Here is a 26,685-nt window from a genome sequence, read left to right as displayed (position 1 = left end):
GGTAGCACGCAATGAGGATTCCATTGTAAAGTAATTGGCAGGAAGTGAACATTTGAAGGTGTTAACATGGTGTTAGCGGGGAGTGGTTGTAAAAATGCATGTGTCATTGCAGTTTTTGAAGTGTCTGTCAGACGTCAGCTGCAAGCCAGAACATGCATGACTACTGCCAGGTCCAGTCTGTAAACTCATAAGTCTACCCTTCAGCCTGATGTTCCTTGTTCTTGCATATAGGCTGCGTATATGTACGCAACTGCAAATGATTTATAGTACAACCAGGAGCAGTTAGTTGTAGGTGCGTGCAAGCAGGGCGGGCACCCGGGGTGCTGTGTCCTGAGGGGCAGACGCTAGGCACCCACACCCCGGCTGCAGTAGACACCATTGATGGAGACAGTAAGACACTAAAAGGTCCCTATTGTCCTCTAGTGTCTGTCTCGCTACTCTCCTCCAAGTGGGACCTCTAGCATCTGACTGTCTCCATGAATGGTGTTGGCTGCAGCGGGAGCCCATGCAGCCCATGCCACCTGCTGCAGCCAGGGTGCGTGATATGGGGAGTGGGACCCCTGGCAATGAGCATGAAACCCACAGCATGAAACACCTGACAACAAGCATGAGACCCTTGGCAACGAGCACGAGATCCAGATAAGGAAACCTGTGGCAGTGAGCATTATACCCCTGGCTTACAGCATGGAACCCAGAGCAGGAAACCCTTGGCAACGAGCATTAGACCCATGGCAATGAGCAGAAAATTTAAAAGTAATTAGAAACCTTACTGTGGGACATAATTTGTAAAGGACATTATTGTGTGTGGGGCATAAAATGGTGTCAGGGGTATAACTGAATGTGGCATAACGTGTAATGGGCAGTACAGTGTGTGGCATAAGTGGTAATAGGCATTACGGTGTGTGCCATAATATGGAATGGGCATTACGGTGCATGGCATAATGTGTAAGGGTCATTACTATAAGGAGGAAAATGACAAATAAAATAAAAGGGCATAAATCGTTTTTCCCCCCAGTGTTTTTGTTTTGCCTGTGTTGCATAAGAGGCTCTACCTGGCATAATGTGTACAAAGGGTACTACTGTGTGGTGTAATGTGATTGGCATATACTACTGTGCGGTGTAATGTTATTTGGTACTATTGTGACCATGCCCCTTCTCCGTGAAGCCACGCCCATATTGTATGTGCTCCTCTGGCACGCACTAACCTTGTTTTGTGTGTGTAGGGGGGCAAAAGAAACTTTCGCCCTGGGCGCCACGAGGTCTAGAACCTGTCCTGACTACAGCAAGCAAACCTGGCCTGTTTTTTGCTTGCACATCTACAGCATATAGGCAAAAGCTAGCATGGTTTCATGACTGGGTAGCTGGTTGTATTGGACTTAAACTGAGGGATCAATGCTTTTACAGTACATGTGTTTATAATTATGGGTAGTTAATGCCAAATCATGCATTCGATAATATGTTATTTATACCTCAAGTTGCTTAACCAGGAAAGCATCAATCAGATTCCTCTGGTCATTTACATCCAGTTCCTCCTTCTGTTTTCTAAAGGTCGCTCTTATAAAGTTAAACAACGTTCTAAAGTTTTCAAAAACACTTTGGTGAACGCCTGGTAGCCAGTCCATCACATACGGAAAACAATTGTACAGCTATAAAAGAAAGATACAATTTTTATAAAATCTGAAAGTCAATTTTGAATATTGAAACCATTTTCCGGTTATACATACAGTAATATAAGATTGTTGTTCATATTACAATACAAAAATAAGATAAAATAAGATGAGTTGATATAAAGAATAGAGATACCAGCCATTAGTTTGTAGTCATAGCTCTTCCATTTTAAGCAATACTTTTACATATTACATGTTCAGTGGATGCAGTTATGTAATAAAAAAAGACAATGTGTTGCATGTATGTACAGTAAATAATGGACTACGGGGGTGATTCAGAGTTGTTCGCTCGTTAGCTGCTTTTAGCAGCATTGCACACGCTAAGCCTACGCCTACTGGGAGTGTATCTTAGCATAGCAGATTTGCTAACGAAGGGTTCGCTAATTTTCTCGTAACGATTACCCTGCAGTTTCTGAGTAGCTCCAGACTTACTCTGCCAGTGCGACAAGCTCAGTCAGTTTCGTTCCTGGTTTAACGTCACAAACACACCCAGCGTTCGCCCAGCCACTCCCCCGTTTCTCCAGACACTCCCGCGTTTTCAACTAGCACGCCTGCGTTTTTCCGCACACTCCCATAAAATGACCAGTTTCCGCCCAGAAAGACCCACTTCCTGTCAATCACACTCCGATCAGCAGAGCGATGAAAAAACTTTGTTACGCCATGAGTAAAATACCAAACTTTTGTGCTAATTTACTTGGCGCAGTTTGCGACTAATCGCTCCGTAGAGAACAAAAATAACGAGCGAACAACTCGGAATCACCCCCTACAAGCAATTTCATTGTATCAAAAATACAAGTATGTTCAATCTCAATATGCCAATATTTAATAACATTCTTGTAACCACAGTTTGATAATTGATTGGTTAGGATAGTTTAGTGCTGTTATTACAGGGATGAGCAATGGTTATTTACATTATGTCGTTTTCAAAAACTTTCCTCCTCTGCATTTACTGTTCTCACCAATTTCTGCATTCACTCCTGAGACAGCTGTATCACACCGGTACCAAACGCTAGAACTGGTCCTTGATGAAGTGGCTCCAGATACCCCAAACCACTTCTCTTGGAAAACCAATCCATTCTTTCGGATTTGAGCATCATCTGTATGCAGAGGATACTCAAATCTACCTATCCTCCCCAGATTTGTTGCCATCTGTGTTGGGCCGTGTCACTGAATGCCTTTCTGCCGTTTCATCTTGATGTCATCACACCACCTCAAACGTAATATTTCAAAAACATAGTTACTTATATTACCACCGGCCAATAGTCGATACCAACCTGATCTCTATCACTGTTGCCTAGGTGTCATCCTCAACGCTGATCTGTCCTTTGCTACTCACATTAAATTTGTCTCAAAATCATGTTACATACATCTGAAAAAACATATCCAAAATACAACCATACCTTACACAAGAGACTGCAAAAACACTAATCTATGCTCTCATTATCTCCCGCATTGATTATTGTAATAATCTTCATACTGGATTTACCAAAGGGAGACTCACCACTACAATCCATTCTGAATGCATCTGTGATGCTAATCTTCCTTGCTAGAACTACATCGTCTGCAGATCCAGAGCCGGCCTTAGGCATAGGCAAACTAGGCAAATGCCTAGGGCATTTGTTATGCTTAGGGGCACCAGCAGCTTCTGCTGATTAAAATGATATGCGGCATGCCTATATTCTGTGTGTGACTGCGGCTGTATCTGCATACGGAATGCATTACATTACATTGTATTCCTGAAAATCACAGAAAAATAGGCATGCTGCATATCATTTTAATCAGCAGAAGCTGCTGGTGCATCCTAGCCACATAGTAATGCAAATAAGATGCATTTTCATAAACAAAAGGTGCCTGACGTTAGCAGAGCTGCCAACTGACTCATGCCAGGCATCTCCTGCAGAACTAGCGGCGGTGCTAGGGGGCACCAGCCAAAATCTTGCCTAGGGCATCATATTGGTTAGGTCCGGCTCTGTGCAGATCCATTTGGTCAGTCCCTCCATTGGTTACCTGTATTCTACCGTATTCAGTATAAAACACTTTTACTCACACACAAGGCCATTAACCAAACTACACCAACGTACATCTCTTCGCTAATCTCAAAATATCTCCCAATCCGACCTCATCACTGTTCACAAGATCTGCGTCTCTGATCCACACTCATTCGCTCCCATTCAAGATTGCAGGACTTTCTTCATGCTGCACCCACTCTGTGGAATGTCCTACCACCCACAATAAAACTCACCAAACATTCAAGTTTTCCCTGAAAATGTACCTCTTATTTATATACTAGGTGATTCATTGCGCCCTATGGGCGCTCTTCACACCGTCGTAAGGGGCTATGCCCTCTTAAACTTGCATGCCCTTGTGGCATGCATTATTTTTATTATATGGAGTATTACCTCCAATCATAATTGTGTGAGTGGTTAAATATTGCATGGAAAAAGGGCGTGTGATGGTTAAGGGGTCTTAGCCCCTTGCAATGGCGTGAATAGCGCACGCATGTTGGGGTGTGGCAGGTGCGGGGAGACGTTGATAGGGGAGGGGGTCCAGGGTTGATGAGGGTGGGGGAGGGGCGGTTTGCGGGGGTGTCGCAGGTGGGGGAGCAGTTGGTGCTGCGGGTGGTGGAGGGGGTCCGGAGCCACTGTGGGTGGGGGAGGTGCGGTTGCGGGGGTACCGCGTGTGTGGGAGGGATGGTTGTAAGGGTGCTGCGGGTGGGGAAGGGGGTTTGGAGCCACCGCGGGTGGTAGAGTGGGGGTGGGTTCGGGGGTGCCGCGGATGAGGCCCGGAGGTACTGCGAGTGGGGGAGGGGCGGGTAATGCTTCTCCTCCTGGAAGCAGCTAAGCTGCTGTCCTCCCTTTGACAGTGGCACTTCCGGAGACTCGCACAGTAGCCAAGCAGTCAGTCACTATTGTTAGTGCTGGTTTCCCAACACACCTCATTACAGGGAAGAAGATCCACTCGATGAACTACAGCTCCCACCAGCCCTTAGCACCGGAATGCTTCTGCGCTAAGGGCTGCTGGGAGCTGTAGTTTATTTAGGGCGTCTACTTCCCTGTAATGCGGCGCGTTGGGACACCGGCGCTAACAATAGTGACTGGCTGGCAGAATCAATGTAAAAGGTGAGTGCAGTGCAGTGTCAGTGACACTGCACAGCACTGTCACCTTTTACATTGATTCAGCGTCCAGACATTACCCTCCGCGATATCACCCACTCTATCCATTACATTAGCCAACTCGGGGCTTCCAGGCCGGCAGCCCAGGTGACTCTAGGGATCTGGGCGTGGCTGTGGCAGGGAGGCACTTCTGTGACATCATGCGCAGTAGAGGCTCCGGGGCTCAGAGAGTATGCGGCACAGGGATGGCTATGAAAGCCTTCGGCTGTGCAGCTTTCATACACATCTATGCCAGTGGCCACAGCAGCTTTTGTTCAACCTGCGCCACGGCTAGGGAGTGGGGATTGTTGATGCCAGAGGGGGCAGGCGGACTTGCAGCAGGACATAGGGGAAAAAAAAAGTTTTTCTTCAGCGCACTATCTACAGTGCAGAGACTTGCTGCAGATGCAGTGGCATACCCTCCAACTGTACCTTTTTGGCAGGTACAGTCCCTTTTTTTTATGGTCTGTTCCGATTTTTGCCTCTCCAAACTTCCATTGAAAGTATAGAAAAAAGGGGAGTGGCCATACCCCTTTACCCGTGGCCATGTCCCCTTTTCGAATTTGTACCGATTTTTATGTGGAAATTGCTGGAGTGTATGTTGCTGCAGAGGGCCTATTTTGGGGTGTGGACCTGGAGCTGCAGCTCCATCAGCCCCATTGTTAATCCTGCTCTGGGAACACACAGCAGGCAAAGGGCAGAGCCTCCCATTGGATGTAACCTGTGTAGGAGGGCGTTTCTCGCCCAATCAGCTGTGGACTGGGTGTGATAGACCTGCTGCTAACCCAATGAGAGCTCCTAGCCACGCCCAGCATTATACACACAGGCACAAAGTCACAGATCTGGGCTAGTATATAGGAGATTAACAGTTTCCTATATTGCAGCATATTCTGTTGCAAGCTCTTCAGGCAAGCTTTTCAAATTCCAAAACCACTCACATAACCTTCAGAAGTTTTCCTATCCAATTACATCTCCACTGTACAGTCCACCATAGTTGCAGGGGATGCAACTGCTACGGGGTCCGAGAGCCAGCAGGGCCCGTAGCTCCCCTGCACCCTGGCACGCTGCAGCAAAATTTAGGTTGCAGAACAGAGACTAGTTTGATGTGCTGCTGACTGTTCTGCTGAGAAGTCTATGGGATGAGGCAAGGACGTCCAAGCAGGGCAGGCAGCAGCGCATCAAGCTAGTCCCGATCTCCTCTCTATTGTTTATGGGGCCTCGGACGATGTGTGCAGCCATTTGTCCACCCACAGCCGCTCGTTCACCAGCCCGCCCGCAGCCAATCATCAACCTGCCCACCCACAGCCACTCGTGCACCCGTCCACCAGCCCGCTCGCGCCCTCTTGTCCACCCACCCAAATAACCGAAAACACGTCACTGCTCGCCCACCTGCCGCTTCTGTTGTTCCTTGGAGGGGAAGAGGGAGAAGGATGATTCTGTCCTTAGCGGTCTGGTGCGGGACACGAGGTATGAATGGGGGTTTGTGCGGGGATGGGAGGTATGTTTGGTGCAGGATGTAATAGGGCGTTACCCACCGCTGATGTGAACAGTATGTGTGTCAGCTTTCTGATGAGGGTGCAGGAGAGAGGGGGTGGGGGGCTGATTTGGGGTATTGGCATGCTCCATACTGGAAGGTAGGGGATAGTCTACAGTGTGCACCCTATGCTGTGCCCTTCTCATATATACACTGTATATGGGTATATATACATATTGCTCATAAGTTAACATACCTTAGCAGAATTTGTGATTTTCTGTCCGTAACATGAATAATTACTCACAAACTTTTCTTTCACACATGGTTAGTGGTTGGGTGAAGCCATGTATTGTCAAACAACTGTGTTTACTCTTTAAATCATAATGACAACAGAAACTTCCCAAATGACCCTGATCAAAAGTTTACATTACACCAGTTCTTAATACCGTATATTGCCCCCTTTAACATCAATGACAGCTTGAAGTCTTTTGTGGTAGTTGTGGATGAGGCTCTTTATTTTCTCAGATGGTAAAGCTGCCCATTCTTCTTGGCAAAAAGCCTCCAGTTCCTGTAAATTCTTGGGCTGTCTTGCATGAACTGCACGTTTGAGATGTCCCCAGAGTGGCCCAATGATATTGAGGTCAGGAGACTGAGATGGCCACTCCAGAACCTTCACTATTCTGCTGTAGCCAATGACAGGTCGACTTAGCCTTGTGTTTTGGATCATTTTCATGTTGGAATGTCCAAGTACATCCCATGCGCAGCTGCCGGGCTGATGAGTGCAAATTTTCCTCCAGTATTTTCTGATAAGATGCTCCATTCATCTTGCCATCAATTTTGACCAAGTTTCCAGCTCCTTTGTAGCTCACACATCCCCAAAACATCAGCGATCCACCTCCGTGTTTCACAGTAGGAATGGTGTACCTTTCATCATAGGCCTTGTTGACTCCTCTTCAAATGTAACGTTTATGGTTGTTGCCAAAAAGTTCAATTTTGGTCTCATAACTCCAAATAACTTTGTTCCAGAAGCTTTGAGGCTTGTCTCTGTGCTGTTTGGAGTACTGTAAGAGAGATGCTTTGTGGCATTTGCGTAGTAATGGCTTTCTTCTGGTGACTCGACCATACAGCCCATTTTTCTTCAAATGCCTCCTTATTGTGCATCTTGAAACAACCACACCACTTTTTTTCCAGAGAGTCCTGTATTTCAGCTGAAGTTATTTGTGGATTTTTCTTTACATCCCGAGCAATTTCCCTGGCAGTTGTGGCTGAATTTTTTTTTTGGTCTACCTGACCGTGATTTGGTTTCCACAGAATCCCTCATTTTCCACTTCTTAGAGTGTAAACACTGCCGATTGGCATTCTCAGTAGCTTGGATATCTTTTTATATCCCTTTCCTGTTTTATACAGTTAAGTTACCTTTTCCCGCAGATCAGGGAATATTGGTCCTTTCTATATTGAAAAGCTGTAATATTTAAATAATTTTGACCATTTTTTGGGTGCTACCCAAAAAACCAACATGTCCGGTTAACCAACATGTTAGAAAATTTTTGCAAAGAAAGAATCGGATTCAAATGGGTGCACTCCGTTCTTTTCAATTTTATTATTTAATTATATAATGTATTAAATTAAAGCATTTTATTAAAGCACTGTACATGATGGCCCTCATTCCGAGTCGTTCGCTCGGTATTTTTCATCGCATCGCAGTGAAAATTCGCTTAGTACGCATGCGCAATATTCGCACTGCGACAAGTAATTTTACAATGAAGATAGTATTTTTACTCACGGCTTTTTCATCGCTCCGGCGATCGTAGTGTGATTGACAGGAAATGGGTGTTACTGGGCGGAAACACGGCGTTTTAGGGGCGTGTGGATGAAAACGCTACCGTTTCCGGAGAAAACGCAGGAGTGGCCGGAGAAACGGGGGAGTGTCTGGGCGAACGCTGGGTGTGTTTGTGACGTCAAACCAGGAACGACAAGCACTGAACTGATCGCAGATGCCGAGTAAGTCTGAAGCTACTCTGAAACTGCTAAGAAGTTTGTTATCGCAATATTGCGAATACATCGTTCGCAATTTTAAGAAGCTAAGATTCACTCCCAGTAGGCGGCGGCTTAGCGTGTGTAACTCTGCTAAAATCGCCTCGCGACCGATCAACTCGGAATGAGGGCCGATATAATTACTTGTGCAATAACATTCCCACAGCCCTTTACTTGCTCAAAAAGGCATCTCATTATTATCAATCGTGGTTTAATATGTATACACGAGCCACTTCTTGCTTTCTGAAATATAGTCTCCTTTTGATTGAAATATTTAAAGCTATATTTTTCATAGAGTGCTAATAAAGGAGAGTTAAACTCCCTATAATAAGGCACACTTTTGGATACATGGTTTCACACACAAGCTACTAAAGCAAATTTGGAGACAAATGTATCAATCAATACACTGCATGCAAACATTTGGCTCCAGGCTTTTAAGCATGAATAAATAGCAAGAGCCTTAAATCAACATCAGGGCAAGTCTCTAATTAACTGTATCCACACGACAGAACGGGATACAAAATAACAATTTTAATACTTTATTTACCAACACACATGTAGTTATTTTCTTCACATTATTCTTGTCACGTTTTTCTTTTTACATTTTTTCTTCAATACTTCGCTTTACTCAGCCCAATATGGGGCTGAATAGATATTCATATACATAGCCCTACAGGTTTTCAGATAAGGGTGGCATGTTCATACCGAATTTTAATAAACATAATAAATTGTATTTTGTGCACCTATTTGAATCCGATTCTCTCTTTCTTTGCAAAAAATTTCTAACGAATTTCAGATTCAGGTGAATTGAATTTCCTATTACAGTGAATAGTGGTGATAAGAAAGTCTAATTATTGGGTCTGAAACCCAGGTTATTAGTAAATACGCCCATTTTAATTGATGGACTTTTTGTCAGGAGAATGTATACGTAAAAAGCCACTAAGGAAACACAAAACTTTGAAACAGTAACATATAGTACAGTAAGAATAACTTACCATGGCAATAGGTTTTCCCATGAGTTTTATATTGGTATTAATTAGGTACATGAGCTTTAGAATGGTTGGATCATCGTATTCAAATCTGCGATTCAGTAGTATGGACACAATAATATTGGCTACAGCAGCATTAATGACGGGCAAATTATCAAACGGTTTTCCTAGAAAAAAAAAAAAAGGTTTCACCAATATTCATAGGAATAAAAGATGGGAGATATACACACACGGACACATTTGTCCTGATTTTCATGGGACAGTCCCTCTTTTTGGGACTGTTCCACCAGCTTAATGCAGTGTATCGCGGTGGGGGTTGGAGGCTTCTGTCACTCGCTGCTCTGAGCAGTGGCGAATAGACGCTACACATGAGGCTGGGGGCATGGCCAACAGCTCAAAATGATGAAAATGAGAGGCGTGGATCATGAACGCTGCATCCCCATGAAACCACACCCCTTTTGTCAAGGCCATTTCGAAAGGCACACACAGGAGTCCTGAACAGACCCGTTAGGAGGTATGGTGTGGGTTATGGATCAATAGGTCTACAGTGTCTAGTTACACAGTCAATAGCTCAACATAATAATATAAGGTAGACAGGTAGAAAATGTTGACATGAAAAATGGTCAACACGGGAAAAAGCGAACAGCATTTTTTGGTGTTTTCACCATCTGAGCATGTGGGCCCCAAACTAGTGCACAGCTTCTCTCGCCATGCTTCAGGCTAGGTTACCATTCCTAATCATGGATGGTAAAGTATGAAAATGTTGAAAAAAAACAAAAACCAAAATCTCTCACATTGACCATATACGCAGTGTCATCCACTGTTGACCCTTCATAGGTTGACCTAATGACTATGTCGACCTTCTGACCATATGCTGTTGACTTATTGACTGTCTACTTAGACACCGTAGATCTATTGACCACATACCGGGGGGTGTGTGTATTTGAGATGTTAAACAATTACATTGTGATCTACATTCTATATATAGCCATCCAATGTATTGTTACACTCACCTCTATTTAAAAGCCATCATATTTTTGTTACTTTCATCTTTAGGTTTAACTTATAGTGGTCAATCCAATTGATTTTCCCAACGCTGTTCTCATGGCAAACTTGCACCGAAAATATTTTGGGGGACTCTTTAATGTGAAGTATAAATTTCGGGCACAGTGCAGAAACCTCTGATGCGTTAGGATAGGATGAGATCTGTGCCTGCCTATTTATACACAGCAGTTTATGGGCGTATCCCCTAGTGTTAATCCCCTAGTGTCAAGAGTCACTCAGAGGCAGAGCTATGTCATGTAATCCCTGCTCCTCCATCTTAGAGCGAGAGAGTTATAGGCCCTACACACTGGGTGATATTACAGAAAGATATGAACAATCTTGTTCATTAATGAACGAGATAGCGTTGATATTTGTCAGTGTGGAGGCACCAACGATGAACGATGTGCGGCCCCGAGCTCATTCATCGTTGGTGCCCCACTGCTTGTACATGCAGGCCAATATGGACGATCTCGAGTGATGGTGGAGTGAAGAAACTGCACTCCCCTCGTCACTGCCCGCCCCCCCCCCCCCCCCCCCTGCTGGGTTGCCAGTCGGCCGTATCTGGTGTCGGGCAGCTCAGCGGCGGATTGCTAGGTGTGTAGGGCTCATTAGAGAGACTAAGTCCTCGTGTGTGCAAGAGTGCAGAACCGGGGCCGGGAGTGGATCTCAGCTACCGAGACTCACTGTTTCCATGCATATACCACGGTTCCGGAACCATCACAGAGCCGGGCGCCGCACCTTCGGCTGTGCAGTCCACCGGAGACCACTTCTGCTGATATACCGCAGCCACACAGACAGACTGATAAGTACCGCTACCATTGCTGTGTTACCTTGTCTTATATAAGGGGCCAATTACCTATATCAATAATACATCCAAGACACCTGTGAATAAACCTGCATTACTGTTTAAGTCATCAACTGCACCAGGCAAACCAATACACTCTGCCAAAATGATGCACCCCTCATGTATTTGGGGGTGTTTAAATAATTTGGCCAATAAAGACATGACTGCATTTGAATTTCCTTAAAAAGCTCAAAAGTGGGAAAGGTACATGGAGGTGTTGTACTGATGGGATAGGGGTTTTGAACTTACAAATAAGAGTGAAAAATGTTGTAACACTGTTTTGAAAAATGTTGGACTATAAAACAAAATACAAAAAAAAATAAAACAAAAAAAAAACCACACACACACACACACACACACACCCACCCCCCCCCCTTTAAGACTTTAATTTGATGAAAACACGTGCTTGCTATAATTTTTCTATCCTTAACCAGTACAAAAATCAGCACCTTTACACCTTATTATAACCTCCAGTTCTTTCCTTATGGCCACTTACAGCTTCCAGACATCTGTTATCACTTTTTTGGAGTTCAGGATGGTTTCCCATTTTCATGCACTTTTCCGAGTTTGCTTGTTGTAGAAAAATCGCACAACCTCAGTGAGAACTGGATTTCTGGGGGGAAATTTACTAAGCTCCCGATTTTGACCGAGATGGTGATTTTTCTTCAAAGTGTCATCTCGGTCATTTACTAAACACAAATCTCGGCAGTGATGAGGGCATTCGTATTTTTTTTTAAGTCCATAAAAAAAATATATGAATGAATACACCATCGGTCAAATACGCCTGTTATTTGATAGAACTCGGTCATTTACTAACATTTGTATTTCACAAACACTGCCGGCAATAGCCAAATACTTCCGTGAATAAATACAAATCGTAAAAAAAAAAAAAAGCAGTTTTAAAATAGACCTGCTTTTTTTTACCGTGTTCTGATAAACATGCACGGATCTCATGGATCCGTGCATGCCTATCAGTTGTAAGGGGTGGGAAAGTGTTAAATTTAACAAAAAAAAAATAATGCGTGGGGTCCCCCCTCCTAAGCCAAACCAGCCTCGGGCTCTTTGAGCCGGTCCTGGTTGAAAAAATATGGGGGGAAAAATGACAGGGGTTCCCCCATATTTTATCAACCAGCACAGGGCTCTGCGCCTGGTCCTGGTCCAAAATACGGGGGACAAAAAGCGTAGGGGTCCCCCGTATTTTTTAAACCAGCACCGGGCTCCACTAGCCAGATACATAATGCCACAGCCGGGGGACACTTATAGTGGTCCCAGCGGCCCTGGCATTACATACCCAATTAGTCAGCCCTGGCCGGGGTCCCCTGGAGGAGTGGGAACCCCTTAAATCAAGGGGTCCCCCCCTCCAGCCACCCAAGGACCAGGGGTGAAGCACGAGGCTGTCCCACCCATCCAAGGGCGGCGGATGGGGGGCTGCTAGCCTTGTGTAAAAAAAGAGAATATTGTTTTTAGTAGCAGTACTACAAGTCCCAGCAAGCCTCCCCCGCAAGCTGGTACTTTGAGAACCATAAGCACCAGCATGCGGTGGAAAACCGGGCCCGCTGGTACCTGTAGTACTACTACTAAAAAAATGCCCAAATAAAAAACAGGACACACACACCGTGAAAGTATAAATTTATTACATTCATGCACACCTCCAAACATACATACTTACCTATGTTCCCACGAGGCTCGGTCCGCTTCTCCCTGTAGAATTTTTTTTTCCCGTTTAACACTTTAAATATTTTTTACAAGGTGCACAATGAAGCACAGTAATTTGCGTTTGTATTCATGTGCAAATTATGAAGTAACCGCTCACCTCCATAGGATTTAATGGCCTGTGTTAAACAAGCAGCCTCTTCAACAATCTTGTTTTCTATACTTTTTTTCCCCATCCCAAAGTCTCGTAATGTGGATATAGTAAATCGCCTCATAACTTTCCAGTTCTCACCATTAGCATAGATAATACCTGCATAGAATAAATATACAGCATATATGTTGATTAAAAATAAATACATACATACATACATACAATAAAAGTTCTTTATGGAAAATATAAACCATTTACCATTGTCCTTTGCCATTTTAGACATGATTGGGGGAACAAGTCTGTCAGAAAATTCCTCAGCGTGGTTGATTAGAGCATCTTTGATTGTATCATAACCACTTAGGACGACCATCTTTATCATGCCCAAATGGATGCCGAGTACCGGGCCATACTTCTTAGAAAGCTGTAAATACAACAATAGTATAAGCAACTGAAACTGTAGTCAAAAATCACATTAAACTAATAATTTCCTTTGACTGGTACCCATGAACAGTGTAAGACTGGGCCATGAAGGGCCCAGTTGGGGTTAATGCAGTGGTAGGGGCCCATGTTTAGGGGTGTGGCCAGCCGGCACAAATGTTTAGCTAACCATTAAATTAGAAAGTGCATGGTATGGGCCCCGTTAATAAATCAAAATTATATTATATATTTATTACACACATATATAGGCAAAACATCATCCCGCTGTCAGATTCTCGCAGGGTTTGGATTCCATATAAGGAGCCGAGCGTACCCGCCATTTTCACTCCGGCATTGGAGAGTGTAGAGAGAGAGGACGTGTCTCCGTTCTCAGTGTCCGTGCCTTGTGCTGAATCTGTACAGTCACAGTGCTCGTGTTCTCTGCTGCCATATGTCCATTGCTGCTGTATAGGGTGGTGTATTGTGCTGCATAAGTCCAGTGCTAGTGTCCTGTGCATCAGTCATTCCAGTGACCATTCACAGTGGTAGTGTCATCTGCTGCCATATGCCCATTGCTGCTGTATAGGGTGCTGTCACAGTGTCATACGCTGCTGCTATATATCCAATGCTCCAGAATAATAATAATAATAATAATAATAATAATAATCATCATCATCGAGTCCCTTACAGTGTTGCTGTGTTGTCCTCCATCAGACCAATAGTAGTGTCCTGTGCATCAGCCATCAGTCATTCCTGTGCCGCATATTGTGTTATATAACTCCAGGAAAATAATGGAGAACAAAAATGGAGGATAAAATAGGGAAAGATCAAGAACCACTTCCTCCTAGTGCTGAAGCTGCTGCCACTAGCCATGACAGACGATGAAATACTATCATCGTCTGCCAAGACCGATGCCCAATGCGATAGTAGAGGACATGTAAAATCCAAAAAGCCAAAGTTCAGTAAAAAGACCTCAAAAAAGAAATTTAAAATCGTCTGAGGAGAAACGTAAACTTGCCAATATGCCATTTATGACACAGAGAGGCAAGGAATGGCTAAGGCCCTGGCCTATGTTCATGACTAGTAGTTCAGCTTCACATGACAATGGATGCCCTCATCCTCCATTTTGCCATTTAATTCCAGTGATTTGGGCATATAATTCCAGTTGGAATTGTTTGTGTCACTTAGCTGAGTCATACAGCTACCTCATTGCACCTCTTTGACATCTTTGCATGAGGTGCTGTTTGGGGCCTAGTTTTTGAAAAGTGCCACCCGGTCTGACACTGCAGTGCCACTCCTAGATGGGCCAGATGTTTGTGCCGCACACTTGTGTCGCTTGGCTTAGTCATACAGCAGCCTCGGTGCACCTATTTTTCTTCTTTGCATCATGTGCTGTTTGGGGCCTTTTTTATATAGGCCCTCCTGTCTGACACTGCAGTGCCACTCCTAGATGGGCCAGGTGTTTGTGCGGCACACTTGTGTCGCTTAGCTTAGTCGTACAGCCACCTCGGTGCAACCTTTTGGCCTAAAAACAATATTGTGAGGTGTTCAGAATAGACTGGAAATGAGGGGAAATTAATGTTATGGAGGTTAATAATACCGTAGGATCAAAATTACCCCCGAATTCTGCGATTTCAGACATTTTTATGTTTTTTCCAAAAATCATCCAGATCCAAAACCAAAACACGAAAGTGGAATTAGAACCAAAACACGAAAAGTGCCAGCCGCACATCTCTACACACACACACATTCTAGTAATTACTGTTATTAATCTGGCACATAATCATGATGCACTAACAGCAATGTAGGAAATACACTTTTAGTCCTGTGCAGCATAATGTAACATACAGTATAATTCAAGTGCACAGTCTAGAACTTTATCCCTAGAGGAGGGGGTGGGCCCCACAGTAATTTCCTCTGTACTCCTATGGGCCAGTCTGACCCTGTCCATCCTGTAATTAGCAGATTTGCATGCACTGTAATAGCAATTCCTGATCTCAAGGATACTGTATATTACAAGGCGCTTAATTCATGTTTGTACACACATACCTACACAGCTGGGATTTGTCAGGCTATGGAATTGCTAATCACCATAAGTGAAGCTGCTGCCCAGAACACAACACAGAGCCCCGCTGGAGCCATTGTAAAGACCTCAGCAGCTGTGTACTTATACACAGCACAATGCTATAACGAGGAACATCACCTGAGTCTATGGCTAAGTAGACTGGCCACAGCAGTAGCGATGCTGCCATGTTTCTCTGCATACATGATCACAGCTGATGGCAGATACACGCCCCAAAAATGGACATAACACACCTGTGTTTTTGTTGCCATTCCCCGTTACCTCCTCCAAACGGTCCCTTTCTGTCATTCAGGTACTTTGTGCCTGCGCAGTGTGATTGCGGCACATGTGCAGTCTGCTACCAGAACATTGGGCCCAATCCATGTCTGTACAGAATACCAAAGTGACCCTTTAAAAGTAATTACTGTATGGCATACTTGCTGCCCCATCCTGGAGGAGGCAGCCGGGGGCATGGTGTGGCGGAGGTGGATTTACGGGAGTGATGAAATCATAGTAGCGCTGTGAACCGGGAGGGTAGAGATACAATCTTGCGATTCAACGCAAGATGTGTCATCGTGAAGTGGGCAGCCACAGCTCCAATCAGAATTGTTCTGGAGGCAGTCAGTACTTCCTCTTCCCTCGGAGTGTCGGTTGGGAGTCAGGAAGCTACAAGCACAGAGAGGATGAAAAGCAACCGCAGCAGAATGCAGCCAGGTGGTTCCAGCTTCCAGAGATTTTCTCCCCTTTCCGGGTGATCGCTGGCGCCTCCCGATTTTCAGCATCCTCCCGGCCATTCCGGGAGGGTAGGCAAGTACAAATGTGGCCTCATGTATTGTTGATGCGGGAGGCAGCAAATCCCGATGCTGCCGCGATATGTACGCATCGCAGCATAGATCTGCCTTCTACAGCCACTGGTACATCCATTCATATTGCGTGGGCAAGTGTATGCGCGCTCCCTGCTGCCTTGTGCTATGCCACAGCACTCAGCTCTCGATGCGAACGCATTGCAGGAAGTACGGATAGTGTAATGAGGTCATGGGTTGGATTCCCAGTATGGCCCTAACTGTGTGGAGTTTGTATATTCTCCCCGCGCTTGCATCGTTTTCCTCCGGGTACTCCGGTTTCCTCCCACAATCTAAAAATATACTGGTAGCTTTATTGGCTCCCTACAAAATATAACTAGTGTGTAAGTGTGTGTGTGTGTGTGTGTGTGTGTGTGTGTGTGTGTGTGTGTGTGTGTGTGTGTGTGTGAGAGAGTGTGTGTGTGTGTGTGTGTGTGTATGTATGGGCAGACTATAAACCTAATTCAGATCTGATCGCAATGCAGCAAATTTTGCTGTCCTGCGATCAGATAGTCACCATCTACAGGCGTTTTTCGCTGTGCAGTTGTGCGACCGCATGTGTAGCAGAGCTGTACAAACTGATTTTGTGCAGTTTTCCGCGTAGCCCAGGACTTATTCAGCCGCTGCAATCACTTCAGCCTGTTCAGAACCAGATTTGACGTCAGACATCCGCCCTTCAAACGCTTGAGCCCACCTGTGTTTTTCCGGACACTCCCTGAAAACGGTCAGTGTTCCTGTCAATCTCCTTCTGAACGCCCGTGGAAATGGATCCTTCTCACAATCTCGGCGCTGACCAGCGATCCCCGTTGCAGCCTGTTTTCTTCATGCGTTTGTAAATCCAGTCATCAGGCCACAGAGACATGCGAGTTCACTGCTGTGCTGTTTATTCCATCCAACTCAAGGCACACTGCACACTGGACCACGCACTTCTCAGCATCCCCCTGGTCCCAGGGACCATCACTGAAGATTCAGGCTTACACAGATTAGTAAGGGAGTGTCTACAAATATTAAGCATTCTAATACACTAACATCACATCCTCTTTTCTTTAAAGATAAGCCCTGTACACTTCAATGCAACAATTAACAACGTCATATTAAGAACATCATCTAACATGTTTCAATGAGTCGCTCAGGTCTGCGTATTTCCCTTTTGGCTCTTTCACACACAGTCTGTGTTTCATCAACCATGTTGGACCTTGCTAGAATTGTGGTTGGTTCACTATTATCAGGATCATCATACATGTCAGATGAAGGGTATTCTTCAGTCATGTTGTCTTCATTATGGTTAGGTTGAGATCTTAAATCCACCCGATTTCTTCTCACTACCGTTCCATGCTCTGTACATATAGTATAAGATCTCGGTGCTACTTGTGCTTGCACAATACCTTTCTGCACCCAAATACCTTTCTCATGATCTGAGACGGACTTGGTCACCCAATTTTAGATCAGATAAACTTTTTGCTCGCCTGTCATGGAACAGTTTCTGTTTCGCCTGTTGATGTTCCTTACTCAGTCTGACCAACGCGGAGTTATGTGTATTAAGCAGTTCATCATGTATCGGGAGATTTGCTCTAATCCTCCTTCCCATCAGCATTTGTGCAGGAGAAAGTCCATTCTGTAAAGGTGTACTGCAGTAGATTAAAAGACTTTTGTAGAAATCTACTTTACCTTCTTGAGCTTTTTTCATGAGACTCTTTACAGTTTTTACTGAACTTTCCACCAACCCATTTGAGCGTGGCTAGTGGGGACTTAACGCAGTATGGACAAATTCCCACTCATTAGCAAATTGTCTAAATTCAGCACTGGTAAACTGAGGACCATTGTCAGCGAACACTTCCATAGGAACACCATGCCTTGCAAAGATGGACTTCATGCAATTGATTACGGATTTACTAGTAGTTGTATGTAGTGTCTTCACCTCAGGGTAGTTAGAGTAATAATCAGTCACAACAATGTATGTTTTCCCATTACAATCAAACAAATCTGTGCCAACTTTCTGGTACGGTCTCTCTGGCACTGCGTGAGGACTCAGTGGCTCGACTTGTTGTTTCGGTCTATACATAATTCACATGTAGCTGTAGTCTGTGCTATGTCTTGGTTCAGTCTTAGCCAATACATAACTTCACGCGCTTTCCGCTTACATTTTTCTTCTCCTAAGTGGCCTTCATGCATCTTGCACAGCATCGTTTATCTTAGTTGTGCAGGTATGACAAACCTATTGCCTTTGTAAATAATACCATCGACAACTGTAAGGTCACTGCAGTACATCCAATAATCATGGATAGACAGCGGGCACGCATGTTTTTCTGCTGGCCAACCTTTCAGAATGATATCTTTCAACACTTTCATTGTGTCATCTGTCTCAGTTTCTTTCCTAATCTGTTCTTGTCTTGCAAGAGACACTGGTAGAGAAGCTACAATCAAATTAACATAGGCTTCTATCTCTTCATCCATCAGACTTTTGGAACCTTCACTTTTGTCCACAGCACGAGAAAGTGCATCAGCAATGTACATGTATTTGCCGGGACAGTACAGCAAGTGTACATCATATTTCTTTAGTCTGATAAGCATTCGTTGAATTCTCATGGGACAGTCATGTAATGATTTAGTCATGATACCTACCAATGGCTTGTGGTCAGTTTCCACTGTAAATGTTTGACCATACACAAACTGATGAAATCGCTCACATGCATATGTGATCGCTAGAAGTTCTTTTTCTATCTGAGCATACCTTGTTTCAGCACTTGTCAGTGCTCTTGATGCATAGATTACTGGTTGCCATGTTTCCTCATGTTCTTGTAACAGCACTGAACCTAGGCCAAATTGCGAAGCATCTCCTGAAATTCTTATTCTTTTCGCAGGATCAAAGAATTTTAGCACTGGTTGCTCTGTAATGATCTGTTTCAAGTTTTGCCAACTTTCTTCTTGTTCATGTGACCACATCCACTCGTTATCTTTGTCCAACAACCATCTAAGAGAGGCTGTTCGTTCAGAGAGTTGAGAAATAAATTTTCCTATGTAATCAATCATTCCTAGGAATCTTCTGACGTCGTCTTTGTTGTTAGGACGTTCCATGTTCACTATGGTTGATATTTTATTTATTTGGGTCTGGTTTTACACCTTGATCCAAGACAACGTCGCCCATAAAAGGTAAGTGTATTCACGCCAAATTCACATTTGTCCTTGTTTAGCTTTAGATTCACTTTCTTGACAAGTTCCATTACTTGTCTCAATCTAGAATCATGTTCTTGTAGATCCCCAGACAATAATGTCATCCATCATTGTTTCAACACCTGGAATATGTTCAAAAATCATGTGTATCTTTTTTTGATATACTTCCGGAGCAGACAATATTCCATTTGGTAGTCGAAGAAATCTGTATCGACCTTCTGGTGTATTAAATGTACAAAGCTTTGAGCTGGCCTCATCTAGCTTCATTTGCCAGAATCCTGAAGACGCATCCAATTTACTGAACCATTTTGCTCCCGCAAATTGCGACATGATTTCATCTCTGGTTGGTAGTTTGAAATGTTCTCGTTTAATAGCTTTGTTTAAATCTCGATGGACTAGACATATTCAGAGCTGTCCATTTTTCAGTAGGCTCATCAACTTTCTGTATCACACCCAAGTCTTCCATGCGATTTAACTCTTGTTTCAGTTTTTCTCTCAGCGCTAACGGCACTTTTCTACAGGGGTGTATTACTGAAGAAACTTGCATGTCTATATTTATTTTATGCTCTCCAGGCAAACAACCTAGACCTTCAAACAAGTCTCTGTATTCTGTAAACATCGATTTGCAGTCATCTTCTACTTGTGATGTTACCATAAAAACTTTCTTTAGCAATTTTAGTTTCTCACAGGAACTTAATCCTAGAATCGGTTGCACATTTTTATCCACAATCAGTAGAGATGTTTTAAACGGTTGTCCCTTATATTTCAGCGTCACTAAGCATGTACCTTTCACAGGAATTTCCTCCCCAGTGTACCCTGTAATTTTCACTTTGGCTGGGTGAATTTTAGGTTTTACTCTAAAAGTCTTATAGTCTTGAAATGATATTAAATTCACCTGCGCACCAGTATCAAGCTTAAAGGGAATGACAATCTAATTCGCAGTTAAAGGGACAATCCATTTTTTCTTATCTGCACTGCAAAGTTCAATGCAATCCACAAAGAATTCATCCATTTGTCTAACAGCATGCACTTTGCAATTTTACAGCATTTGGTAAAGTGATTATGTCTACCACATTTCATGCAGGTTTTACCATAAGCAGGGCACATTTTAGGATTGTGAGCATTTCCACATCTACTACACATTTCCTTATTAGACTGTGGCTTAGACTGCTTCATTCTTGAGAACAGAAGTTTGCGTGGCTCTGTTTTCTGCACTACATGGACAGTACCAGCTTCCTTGTGTAACGTTTTGGATTGAAATTTAGTTATTTCTGCAGATCTACACATAGTCACTGCCTTTTCTAGTGCTAGGTCCTGCTCTCTCAGCAATCTCTCTCTAAGTCCATTATCAGGTATTCCACAGACAATACGATCTCTGGGGGTAATTCCAAGTTGATCGCAGCAGGAAATTTTTTAGCAGTTGGGCAAAACCATGTGCTCTGCAGGGGAGGCAGATATAACATGTGCAGAGAGAGTTAGATTTGGGTGGGGTGTGTTCAATCTGCAATCTAAATTGCAGTGTAAAAATAAAGCAGCCAGTATTTACCCTGCACAGAAACAAAATAACCCACCCAAATCTAACTCTCTCTGCACATGTTATATCTGCCTCCCCTGCAGTGCACATGGTTTTGCCCAATTGCTATCAAAAATCCTGTGCGATCAACTTGGAATTACTCCCTCTAATCAGTGAATCCTTTAAATCACCAAACTCACAGGTTTTACTGAGTGATTGCAGCTCTGTAACATACTGATCAAATCCATCTACAGACTTCTGATCACATGTAAAAAAACTTATATATTTCATATGTCACATTTTTCCTTGGCACAAAGTAATCTTCAAACTTTTGCATTATAGAAGATAGCACCATATTCTGCCCCTCAGCAAAATGAAAACTATTATAAATGTCCTGCACATACTCTCCTATCACATGGAGGAAAATGGATGCCTTTGTTTTGTTTGTCTCTGAATCAGCTCCACATGCAGCAAGATATATATCTATATATATATATATATATATATATATATATATATATATATATATATATATATATATATATAGATAGATAGATAGATAGATATAGATAGATAGATATAGATACACACACACACACACACACACACACCTTTGCTTAAATCTTTTCCAGTTTACAGACAAGTTACATCAGCATGCTGGTTGCAGGAGCTAGTTTATCCATGGTTACTCACTGTTTGAAGATAGCAGCACACGGCAGGCTTTGCAGACAGAGTATCACAGCCACAGACTTCTGCAGGATTCTTTCACACTCTGAGAGCACTAGCAGTCCAAGTTAAACTTCTTCTGACACCATGTTTTGTTCATACGTTTGTAAATCCAGTCATCAGGACACAGACATGCGAGTTCACTGCTGTGCTGTTTATTCCATCCAACTCCAGGCACACTGCACACTGGACCACCCACTTCCCAGCATCCCCTAGGTCCCAGGGACCATCACTGAAGATTCAGGCTTACACAGATTAGTAAGGGAGTGTCTACAAATATTAAGCATTCTAATACACTAACATCACACAGCCGTGCCGGCGCGGTGCATGCGCAGTTCGGATCAGATTGCTTGCTGTGCGAAAATGCACAGCAGCGATCAGATCTGAATTACCCCCTACATTCAAGTGGTTCTTATCGGCCTTCAATTTGTTTCTATGCAGGACACATCTGTATGCTGTAGTGAAGGGATTATTTTAAAACCAGAGACTGTCTGTTCTGGTAAGTATCAGCAGGACTTATTTCAACCAACCTCTGAAATGTTGATTGTTCAGGTATTATTTATTGGCAGCTGTGATTGAGGAATGTAAGACTGTTAGTTGTTGTAAGAAGAGGTTGCAAAAACGCAGTAAATAAATTCATGGCACTTTCATTTTATAATATAATAATATCTATATTATTATATAATCAAATAGTAGAACTGAGTGTAATTTTCCATTACGTGGGCCTGATTCGGATTTTTATGCAAAACCTATGGTTTACAAACATATCCGATGGTTTGGGGCTGCGTATGCACAGACCAATGGTCTCATATCACAGATGCACACAGAAGTCTGTCTTCTACAAAGCCTCCTGCTGCATTTGAATTTAGTGTATGGCAGAGGTTCTCAAACTCGGTCCTCAGTACCCCACACAGTGCATGTTTTGCAGGTAACCCAGCAGGTGCACAGGTGTAGTAATTACTCACCGACACATTTTAAAAGGTCCGCAGGTGGAGCCAATTATTTATTTTGCGATTCTGTGAGGAGACCTGCAAAACATGCACTGTGTGGGGTCCTGAGGACCGAGTTTGAGAACCTGTGGTGTATGGTATTGCACAGCGGTTTCATTGCAGCTGTGCCGTAACATCGTAATCAGGCCCTGTGTCTGCAGTCTCCCACACATCTAGTTCTTTATGTATAGGCTCCAACTTGGTAAATTAGCTCCAATTTCTCCTACTATAAAGAATGTGGGGATATATATGTATCATCATCACTTTCATTTAAATTATATTTAGGTCTTACAGGACTAATTAAATAAAAAAAATGGTATACAAGGATAGTAATTTCAATTGCAGGCATAAATCGTTTAGTGGTGTGTCAGCAGAAGTGTTACATTACCTCTAGACATGTATTCATCGGTTTATTCTTGTCAACCATATGTAAATTTCCAATGATGGGCAAAGGCTTTGGTCCTGGGGGAAAATTATTGTAATTTTGTTTCCAATTGTTATACACATAGGTCAAAAGTAGGATGACCACAGCGGACAGAACAATTGTGACAGGGTCCATGGCAAATGTGGTCTTCTGTAAGATCTAGAGAGTGAAGACAAGATACAGATCTTTAATTTAACATCTATATACAGTACAATAATGAAATATCTGTCTTCTGTTCTCCTATAGGTCTTGGTGTTGACATGTAGTTAAATGGTTAAAAACTACAAGCTGTCTCTTAATTGGGTGTTATTGTGCATGACACATTACCAACATCACATGTCTGAGTCATCATGCTTAAAGGTCAGGCTGATAAATTTAGATGCATGTTGTTGACGTGGGGGCCAATATGTTTTATTTATTCCTGTGGGGGCCAAAAGTATTTTTTTTCTCGCTTTTAATGGCCATTGTGTTTTATTTGTTTTTTCTATTAAGACCAGTGTGTTTTATTGTAAAAAGACGTGGGGGAGGAGGCTGGGGTCGGACTGGTATCTTGCCTAGGGCCCGACAAGGTCTATCTCTGCCCCCCACTTCACAATGCCAGAATTGTTGCTTTGTGTGGTGGGGTCACGATGATGTACCGAAACCCCCTCACCACCAATTTTATGTAACACATAGGGGCATTTCAACAGAGATGGGGGCCCATGTGCACCTCCGGGTGGGCCCCCTCCTCTGTACGGCACTGTAGACTCCAGTACTGTGCCAGAGTCTACTGCGCATGTGCAGGTCTCCAGAAGCATGGCACCCGCCATGATCGAGAGACCAATTTGGCTACCGCACATGCGCGGTGGCCATTTTGGCAGCGATTTCCACCATGATCACAGCACCTGATGCTGGACTCTGGAATGGTAAGTATTAAAATGGGTGCAGTGTGTGCAGTGTGGGCCCCCCTTGGACACAGGGGCCATGTGCACCACACACATTGCACCCATTATCGAAATGTCAATGGTACCACACCCTGCAGAGCATTTCAGCAAGTATGCCTCTATCGTTGTATGTTATTAAGTGGTAAAAAGGACTGGATTGGGCAGTTGTGAAACCAGCACAAAAGGAAAGTATGAAGGCGTTGGGAGTCAAACACACCTATCTTGGAAGACTATAATAAATAGACTATATTACATAATCACCCTCCTATTTTTTTACGCATTACTCATGTATGTTACAGTAAAGCTAGATACACACTTTACAGATCTGATAACCGTTCTGACCCTCGGAGCGATTATCCAATCAGTGTTCACCCATCAGTGTTTTTGAGCTGAGTGCACCTGGAGATGCATCCCACTGAGTATCAGTGATGTGCGGTGGGGTGAGGCAGAGCCTTTCCTGTTGTACTGTACTAATGTTTGCGCCAGAGTTTTAACTGTAAAGTACATGAAAAATACAAAGAATGTATAATAGTAATATATTTGTATTATTCTAGTAATTTTTATAGTCAAAACTCTGGAGTAAATAGTCTATGGCTGTCTCCCCTGCCTACCTTTTCTGCACATCTCTGATCAGAAATCACCAAATTTCCAGGAGATTATACTGCTGCACCTGTGTATAATGCCCACATGTATAAATACTGATGCACCTGTGTATAATGCCCACATGCACATACTGCTGCACCTGTGTATAATGCCCACATGCATATACTGCTGCACCAGTGTATAACGCCCACATGTATATACTGCTGCACCTGTGTATAACGCCCACATGTACATACTGCTGCACCTGTGTATAATGACCACATGTACAGATGGAGCCACACTCTTCAGAGGTTTAAGATAAAACCTTACGTACTGTATATAATTTCTGCAATATGGAGTCTTACTAAATATTGTAAAATATATATATTTTGTGCTTTTTGCAGCAGCCATAAGATGCAGTAGTTTTCCCAACCAAACTTGTTACCACACATCCAGTATACATACAGTAACATACCAATGAAATCCAAATATGTTAATTGTAAAGTATGTTCAACACGTCTGTTGACACACTTGGCACAAAATGGTACAGGTATATTGAGAAGGGTCATCTACAGTATAGGCAAAGTGCCTTAGTAGACTAATATAAAGAGATGCAACTGCAGTTAAAGACATAGCCATATCTGCGTCCACATCTTAATCAGGCCCACAATGCGAAAGTTGTTGTATACGGAGATAAAAATAAAAAAATAAAACATTTTTCAGTCACTCACTTTGATAAGATAGTCAAGTGATCCCTAGCTCGCGGAAAACCACTACAGTAGCAACAAAAAAAGTTATTAACTAACCTGCTTGTAATTAAAACCACTTTCCCTGGTGCTTGTAGTGAAATTTTACCTAGCAAACAGTGCTAGGTGATTGTTAGACATACTTCCTCTGGATTTTCCCTGTAAACCTTTTGTTTGCGACTAGCAGTGGCTCCTACTTCCTTATAGGAGGTGAGCTGCCGCCACCCCAGTGCCCAGAGAGTAGAGATGATAGCCAGTCACGGGTCCCAGCACCTGCACAATAGATATGGCTGGAACAAGGACTGCCACAAACGCAGAAGCCGTGGTGTGACTGTGCATGCCCAAACCCCTGGCTTCTATGGACTGCATCGACTACCGCTCATAGAATATATCTAGGGCTGCGCGAAAGGCAGGGAGCAGCTTCCTACAGGAAATACTGTACCTCCTAATGGGACTGCCTGTAGTGTCTGTGACTGACAGGTAGGACTTCCAATAGGAAAACACTGTCAGTCTCAGTGAAGCCAGTGCAAATTGCATCTGAGGTGGTGGATTTTACCTGGGGGGCTGTTAAACTGCTAACAAATTTGCTGCTATGGTCAGGTCTGACTTACCCCCCCATCTTAGGATCTTATACACACACACACACTCACACACACACACACACACACACACACACACACACACACACACAAAAACTACATTTGCCTTGGACACATACAGTAAGTACTACTTAGCAACTCCTCTCAGAAATTTGTCCTTCCACATTCCACCTCCTAACTCTGGATAGACATAGAAGCCCTCATGATCTTCATGTTTTCACATTACACCCTGTTCTGATCTCGAAAAAGACAGACCCTCAATGACTTCTCACACAGTCAGATGCATACACACGACACAGCCAGATGCATACACATATCCTCTTTTGTAAAATAAAGACACGGATAACTGAATTATGGCATGAAAGGGGCCGGATTTTATTTTCATTTTAGAGGAGGAAGGCCTATTTAGAATCTAACCCTTAATAAAAAAAAAAAAAAAGGTCCTTCCTCTAAACTAAGGTGGCGGGTAGAAGAACGGTTAAAATGCATGTAACAAATTATGAAAAATAAAATCTATGAAAAATGGTAAAATTAAATTATACAATAAAATATCCAAGGGCCACCTGACCTGATGGCCAAGAATCGACCTTCTGCCACTATCCTTGACCAACTTGAAAATACAATCAAAACAAAAGTTCAGCTACAGGGCCAACTGCCCCCCATGGTCTGGGACCGACCTACTG

At 43.4% G+C, this 26,685-nt stretch overlaps 1 protein-coding gene across 6 annotated transcripts in view; it reads right to left on the bottom strand.

Moving 5' to 3' along the window:
- LOC134908918 (cytochrome P450 2K6-like) overlaps nt 1-26,685 on the bottom strand; it is a 94,993-nt gene that overhangs the window by 16,143 nt on the left and 52,165 nt on the right. For 4 of the 6 annotated variants that reach the window (XM_063915160.1, XM_063915158.1, XM_063915157.1 and 1 more), the window contains exons 2-6: nt 23,117-23,311; nt 13,267-13,429; nt 13,018-13,167; nt 9,323-9,483; nt 1,470-1,646 (exon numbers count right to left, since the gene is read on the bottom strand). In XM_063915160.1, the coding sequence (XP_063771230.1) occupies nt 1,470-1,646; nt 9,323-9,483; nt 13,018-13,167; nt 13,267-13,429; nt 23,117-23,287 (822 nt within the window). In that variant the 5' untranslated portion in view covers nt 23,288-23,311. The remainder of the gene's footprint in view (nt 1-1,469; nt 1,647-9,322; nt 9,484-13,017; nt 13,168-13,266; nt 13,430-23,116; nt 23,312-26,685) is intronic. The other 2 variants (XM_063915162.1, XM_063915163.1) reach the window with 2 other exon arrangements.

This window comes from Pseudophryne corroboree, chromosome 4 (genome assembly GCF_028390025.1).
Source record: "Pseudophryne corroboree isolate aPseCor3 chromosome 4, aPseCor3.hap2, whole genome shotgun sequence".
Lineage (NCBI taxonomy): Eukaryota > Metazoa > Chordata > Amphibia > Anura > Myobatrachidae > Pseudophryne > Pseudophryne corroboree.
This window is presented reverse-complemented; position numbering and strand designations above follow the sequence as displayed.